Source organism: Microtus ochrogaster (assembly GCF_000317375.1).
Source record: "Microtus ochrogaster isolate Prairie Vole_2 chromosome 14 unlocalized genomic scaffold, MicOch1.0 chr14_random_1, whole genome shotgun sequence".
Lineage (NCBI taxonomy): Eukaryota > Metazoa > Chordata > Mammalia > Rodentia > Cricetidae > Microtus > Microtus ochrogaster.
In genome coordinates this window covers 27,591,150-27,598,819 of record NW_004949096.1, presented here as the reverse complement: position 1 = coordinate 27,598,819, position 7,670 = coordinate 27,591,150, and the positions used below count along the sequence as shown (strand labels likewise).

Here is a 7,670-nt window from a genome sequence, read left to right as displayed (position 1 = left end):
ATTTATTATGTATACAATATTCTGTCTGCATGTATGCCTGCAGGCCAGAAGAGGGTACCAGACCTCATTACAGATGGCTGTGAGCCACCATGTGGTTGCCAGGAATTGAACTCAGGACCTTTGAAAGAGCAGACACTGCTCTTAACCACTGAGCCATCTCTCCAGCCCCATGCACACATTTTCTATGTGTATGATGCTAGACAAGTTACCACTGAGCTACAACTTCAATTTAAAAAAATATATATTTTAATAGAATTCTGAGATACTTTATGTGCTCATTAAAGTTTGAGAAGACTTGGTATTATTTAAATTGGATCTAATTGTTATCAATTAGTTGAAAATATAGAAAATTATCTCAAAATTAGAGATTACCATAAAATTTTCTGTTATTTAACTTTGGGAGATTAAATTATGAAGACATTTGCATGATCTCATACCTCCTTTTGTTGCACCTGGGTCTGAATAGGAGCACAAAGTAATGTGTTCATACCTACGGAGCAAACAGAAAAAAATTATAGCAAGAAAAACATAATACCAGGAGTCTGGTTTTCTTTTTTAGGACCTTCATCAGTTAGATGTATTTATTAGTGGCCTGGTTGCTTGGTTGTCAACTTGACACAAGTTAGAGTTATCTGTGAAGAGGAATCTCATATGAAAAAGTGCAAGGCATTCTCTTACTAATAATTCCTGTGGGAAGGCCCAGCTCACTGTAAGAGGTAGCATTCCTGACCAGGTGCTCCTGCTTTGTATAAGAAAGCAGGCTGAGCAAGCCAAGAGCAAACAAGTAAGCAACAGTCCTCCATGATCTCTGCTTCAGTTCCTGTGTCCCTATTCTTCCTGTATTGTATTCCTGCCCTGACTTCCTATCATAATGGACTACAACTGTAAACAAAAATAAACCCATTCCTTGCCAAATTGGTTTTGGTCATGGTGCTTCAAACAGCAACAGAGATCTTACTAAGAAAACTAGTTACTAAGTTCTTCATAAGGACCTATGAATTAAACATCTTTAAGATTTTGAACTCATATTTTCTTCCCCAAATCCTCCTTTTCCAATGCGGGATATCAAACCCAGGAACACACTCACGTCAAGCAAGCAATCCATTCCTGAGTTACACTGTAGTCTTAAAAGACCTTTTTCTAATGACAGAAAACAGTGATTATTATATTCATTTTGGAAATAAAATATTTTACCTGTGCTAATAATTTTATTTTTTATACCATTTTGGTTTTTTAAGAGCGTCTTTGTACCCTTGACTGGCCTGCAACTCACTCTGTAGACCAGATTGGCTTCAAACTCATAGAGATCCAACTACCTCTGCCTTTCAAATTCTAGAATTAAAGGTGTGTGCCACCACACCTGGCATTTTTTTTTTCTATTTTGGCTCATCTATCCCAAGCTGGTCTTGAATTTGCTAGGTAACCATGGATGACCTTGAAGTTCTGACCCTCCAGCCTCCACCTCCAGGGTGCTAGGATTACAAGTGTACACCATATCTACTTATTAATTCTTTTAAGATTAATTTTTGTGTATGGATGTTTTACCTACATCAAAGAATCTAAATGAAACAAAAGGTATATGATTAAGAGAAATATTTTGGTTATACTCACCAGTAATTGCACAATAATTATCATCTGAATTCTTATTCCTAAAAAAAAATTATGAATTATATCCCAAGAAATTATGAAGAATCACACAGTTGAAGGAGTAAGGAAAATAGCTAGGAACAGTGGCGTATACGTTTAATCACAGCACGTGGGAAAGAGGCAAGCAGGTTCAAGGCCCAGACTAGTCTATGTAGTGAGTTCCAGGACAGAGCTATACACAGTCAGATCCTCTCTTAAAACAAAAACAAAAACCAAACCAAACAAAACAAAAAGATTAAGGAAGATAAAAAGGTTTTCATCAGCTAACTAGCAGAAAATTACACACCCTTACTTGAATGGTCTTAAAAAGGTGTTAAACTAAGAACACCGTAAAAACATGCTTTGATCCATGCTGCTCTCTCTCTCTCTCTCTCTCTCTCTCTCTCTCTCTCTCTCTCTCTCTCTCTCAAGACAGGGTCTATATAGTCATAGTTGTCCTGGAACTTACAATGTAGACCATGCTGGCCTTAAACTCAGAGATCCACCTGCTCTGCCTCTTGGGTGCTAAGAGTAAAGGCATGCTTTCTTTTCTTTATATATTTTTAATTTTGTTTATTTATATTTTAGGTATGAATGCTCTGCATGCATGTACACCTGCATACCGGAAGAGGGCATCAGATCCAATTATAGATGGTTGTCAGCCCCATGTTGTTGCTGGGAATTGAACTCAGGTCCTCTGGAAGAGCAGCCAGTGCTCTTAACAGCTGAGCCATCTCTCCAGCCCCAAAAAGCATGTTTTCTTTTCTTTATTTGAAAGACCCGTAAATCAATTCATTTTCTAAAACCTTTACACTTAAAAAAAAATAAAGAAAAAAGAACACAAGTATCTATAGTAAAAAGCCAACTATATACTATTAAATAATCTAATTTATGTTGTTTTCCATAAAAGCTAAAAATCAGCATGTAAAATTCACTTCTGCAAGAACACTCAAAATAACTCACTGTGGAATCATCCAAAGGGGAAAAAAAATTTGCTTTTCACTTTTTTTCTTCTTCACTATTTCAAAACCATAGCTATTACTAATTCAATTTACTTCAAACAATTTTAATTTTAGAATCTTAATAGGTGGGGTAGAGAGACAGCTTAGTAGTTAAGAGGACTTTCCAGAGGATCTGAGTGTGATTCCCAGCACCCACATGGCAGATTACAATTGTCTACAACTCCAGTTCCAGGGGATCTGATGTCCTCTTCTGGCCTCTGTGAGCACTGCATCCACATGGTACACAGACATGCAGGCAAAACTCTCATATACATAAAATAAAAACAAAGAAACAAACAAGAAAAATCAAAGATAATAAAATAAATACAAATATGCATCTTCTGTGAAGGATCTCATCTTTGTTCACAAAGTTATTTTCAGAGGTACTTCATGATGTATGTATAAACATGTGCATTGAATGTATACACACACAAGTAAATACAAACACATATGTACCTGTTCTAGCTGAGCAATTACATGTAAAATGTGTAATTTATTTAATCATATCCTTTTTGCCATCATAAAGGATCTTTATGCCATCTTCATGGTCTTTCACATCTTTTGCTATTATAATAAAAATTTTGGTAAATAATCTTACATAGTCAAAATTTAAAACATTTACAAGTAGATTGATGAAATAAGCTCCCACACATGAAAGTTATACTAAGTGATGAATTCAAGAATTTATATATAAAAATGGAGTTTGTCATCACTAAAACTATACTGTACACTTATTTTTCACACATAGCAGTACATATACTAAATTCTTGTTTGTATTTTGAATTAAAGCTAAGTGGCAAGATGCTAAAATAAAAGTATTTAATGTTTTTCATTTAATAGAAATAAACAACCACTTAAACATAATTAGTGTATGCCCCTTTACTTACTGTAGATTCAGGACAATTTTTTTGGTTTCTGTCTCTAAAAATAAATAAAAAATGTAAAGTTGTTCAGAAATGCTTGATTAAGTATTACAAAAGTTATATAGAGATGTTAACAGCAAAATTTTAAAAAGGACTTACTAGCCAGGCGGTGGTGGCACATGTCTTTAATCCCAGCATTTGGAAGGCAGAGGAAGGTGGATCTCTGTGAGTTCGAGGCCAGCCTAGTCTACAGAGTGAGTTTCAGAACAGCCAGGGATACACAGAGAAATCATGTCTCAAGGGAAAAAAAAAGGGACGAAAAAAAAGAAAGTACTATTTAACCTTTCTGTCTCCCTGAATAAAGGTATACTTCATTTCTTTTTTTTTTCCTCTTTTTTTTGTTTTAGTGAGGGGTCCGTTCAATGAGGGGTCAACTTGCTATATAGCTCAGGATGGTATTGAACTTGTTATCCTGCCTCAGCTTAGGAATGCTGGGATTACAGATGTGAATCCCCACATTTGGTTGAGAATATACTTTGTCTACGTGTTTATATATATGTTCATTTGGGTGTGTACAAATATACATGCACATGTGTGAGCATCTAAGTCTAAGCCAGAAGTCCTTATGCAGGTACGGCAATCATCTTTACCAACAAAGCTATTCCCCTATCCCTAGGGATACATTATTTAAATAGTAACATAAGGCTGGCAAAATGACTTAATAGGTGAAGTCATTTGCTGCCAAGTAGGACCCAAATTCAACCCCAGGAGACCACATGGTAGAAAAAGAACAGACTCTCGACTGGTTTTTGACCTCCACCCATCTTATGATGCATGCATGTCACACACACACATACACACACACACACACACACACACAAACACACACACGAGTGTGTGCACACAGATAGAAGAGAAGCTATGAGTACATAACCACAGAAAAATTATAAAGAAAACAGATTACCAAAGACTGCAATTACATATTTACCTGTAATTCCTGTAATTTCTGAATTTCTCTCTGTTTTCATTTGAGACTCTGTCTGGAATACTCTAGAAGAGAAAAAAAAATAAAGAATACTGAAAAACTTCTTTTTTAAATTTTACTATAGATTTATTATTGACCTGTGAAGTATTTTTTTTTTTTTGGTTTTTTTGAGACAGGGTTTTTCTGTGGCTTTGGAGCCTGTCCTGGAACTAGCTCTGTAGACCAGGCTGGTCTCGAATTCACAGAGATCCACCTGCCTCTGCCTCCCAAGTGCTGGGATTAAAGGTGTGCGCCACCACAGCCCGGCTATGAAGTACTTTTTTGATAGTGTGCAAATTTGCTTTTCACTTTAAGAAATGGTAAAATTCTATACACACACACGTGCCAAAGAATTGCTTCGTTTAATTATTCATTACTTTTGTTTGCTTGTTTTTTTGAGACATGGTTTCTCTATAGCTTTGGAGCCTGTCCTGGAACTAGCTCTTGTAGACCAGGCTAGCCTCGAACTCACAGAGATCTGCCTGCCACTACCCCCGAGTGCTGGGATCAAAGGCGTATGCCACCACCGTCGGGCCCTTATCGATTATTTTTATGGGTTTTTTTATTGTTTGTTTGTTTTTGGAGATAGGCTTACACTCTAACTAGCCTAACTTATAACTCCCTATATAGAACAGGCCAAGTTGAGGTGTGGAGGTGCATACCTTTAATTTCAGGCCTACGGAGACTGAGGCAGGGGATCTCTGAGTTCAAGGCAGGCTGATCTACAGAGTTCTAAGATAGCCAGAACTACACAGAGAAACCTTGTCTTGAAAAATGGAAAACAAAAAGCAAACAAAAATAAAAACAGGCTAGCTTTGAACATAAAGAGATTTACCTCCCTCTGCCTCCAAACTACTGACCAGATGTAGTAAAGCACACCTTTCATTCTAGACTTGGTGGAATGGTTCTCAAGCAGGTGGCTCTCTATTAGTTTAAGGCCAGCCTGATCTACATAATGAGTTCCAGGATGAGAAGTTACATGGTGAGACCCTGTCCCAAAAAAAAAAAAAAAAAAACCAAAATTTAAAAAAGGCATATGTCTACCAAATCTGAAAATCAAGGAATAAAAACATTATAATACCAACTGGATAGATCTAAAAGTAATCTGTAATTCTACAAACAATAAATAATGTACTCCAGATTCAGGGGATCCAGCACCCTCTTCTGGCCTCTGGAAGTGAAACAAACATTTATTGGGGAATAGCAGAGTTTTATAATGGGAACATGCAAGCCAAAGTGAAGCAAATGTGTTTAAAGGAAGTTGAGGCATTGAGAATTTTTTTAATTAGTAAAAACGGAACAATTCCAGCTATTTGGCACACAGAGATAAAAAGACTTACTTGTGACTAGGAGTTTAAGATCAATATAGACAACACAACAAGATCCCATTCCAAAAAAGCAAAAACTAAACCCCCAGAAGTTTTTAAATGTTACTAAGAAGTTTTGAAAATGGGGATAGAGTCGGTCGGGGTAGCTGTGGGAAATTCACAAAAGTCTACTTAGATGCAAACTTTCATTGTTAGTAGAGACCAAAGAGTTGGTGTCAGCTCATTGGTGAAGGTACTATAATGATGGAGTATCATTTAAATAAAGAGTTTGAACAGCTGTATTCTAGAGTTTGTTTTGGCTATGGTTTGAGGGAATACAGTCTGTTATGGCTGCTGCTATTCCCCAATAAATGTTTGTTTTACTTCATTTTTTTCTTAAAGACAGAATCTTAGGCTAGCTTTGAACTCCTGATCCTACTGTCTCCACCTCCTGAGAAAGTAGGTATTTATCTAGTGGGTTCCTGAGAAAGTGAATATTTATTTAGTGGGTTATGGAGGGGAAAGGAAAAGGGGGGAAGGAAAAAAGGGGGAAGAGCAGAGAGAGAGAGAAAGAGAAAAGAGAGAGAAGAGGGGAGAGAGGAGAGGAGAAGAGACCTCTTTGGGAGAGATGGAAAAGAGGGTTTTTTCAAGACAGGGTTTCTCTGTGTAATAGCTCTGGCTGTCTTGGAACTCACTTTGTAGACCATGCTGGCCTTGAAGTCACAGAGATCTGCCTGTCTCTTCTTCCTGGGTGCTGGGATTAAAGGCAATATAAATAATCTTTTAAAAAAATATTAACAATCTTAATCATTTGAAAATCTCCATTTGATAACTAGATTATTTATATCTGTTACATATCCAATAAAATGATGCATATAATTTACATAATATCTGTCACACTATATTTAGTAGTGCCTTATTTATTTATTTATTTATTTATTTATTTATTTATTTATTTATTTATTTATTTGAGGCAGGGCCTCACTATGTAGTCCTTGAACTCACTATGCAGCCAAGACTGGCCCTAAAGTTGGAGTGACTCTGGTTTCAGTCTCCTAAGGGCTAGAATAACAGATATATGCCACCATACCTGACTTAGTAGTGGCAATTAATAATAAATCAAATGATATATCTAAACTCACTTCTTTTAATTATGTTTTTCACATTTACTTATTTTATGTGTATGTAACATGTGTACATGCACAAATGTTAGTAAGCATATGCCATAGCGTCCATGGGAAAGTCATATAGATAGCAGGTATTCAAGGTCTGCTAAGGATATAAAGTAAGTTCAAAATAAGCCAGGGCAACTTAGTAAGACTCCATCTTGAAACACAAAACAAAAACAACAACAACAACAAAAACCAATAAAAAAACCATGAATAACAACAAAAAATATGGACATTAAAAAGTTTGGAGAAATATAAATGAGGAATGAGAAAAGAAAGCAGATCAAACTCCAGAGCTTTGCTAAGAGTTCTAAACATAAAACAATATGGCCTCTTCCTAAAATGTTTAATCTGGTTACCTCACACAAAAGGTAAGTGAGGTAGTCTAAGGTAAACAGAAAATAAAATTTTGACAATTCAGCATTTACAGAAAAGAGCTATCTTGAAATAACCTCTACTCTACAGGAATATCTCAGAAATAACTAGATTCAGAACATTTCAATCCATTCAATGTTGAAGAAAAAAAACAGAATTTAGAGTTATGTATCATATCTCACACTAGAAAGGTGGACTTAGGGCCAGGTAGTGTAGTGGGTATTCACACTGCCCAGGACCTTGAGTAGTGCTTCTGCTCTGCCAACAGACTCCTTTATTTTTTTTATTTATTTATTTATTTATTT

The 7,670-nt window shown here is 36.0% G+C and overlaps 1 protein-coding gene across 1 annotated transcript in view; it reads right to left on the bottom strand.

Annotated features, from left to right (window-relative positions):
* The window catches only part of Knl1 (kinetochore scaffold 1), a 65,572-nt gene that overhangs the window by 42,367 nt on the left and 15,535 nt on the right, over positions 1-7,670 (bottom strand). The window contains exons 4-7 of the mRNA XM_013352594.2: positions 4,479-4,540; positions 3,515-3,548; positions 1,612-1,649; positions 438-490 (exon numbers count right to left, since the gene is read on the bottom strand). Of these exons, the coding sequence (XP_013208048.1) occupies positions 438-490; positions 1,612-1,649; positions 3,515-3,548; positions 4,479-4,540 (187 nt within the window). The remainder of the gene's footprint in view (positions 1-437; positions 491-1,611; positions 1,650-3,514; positions 3,549-4,478; positions 4,541-7,670) is intronic.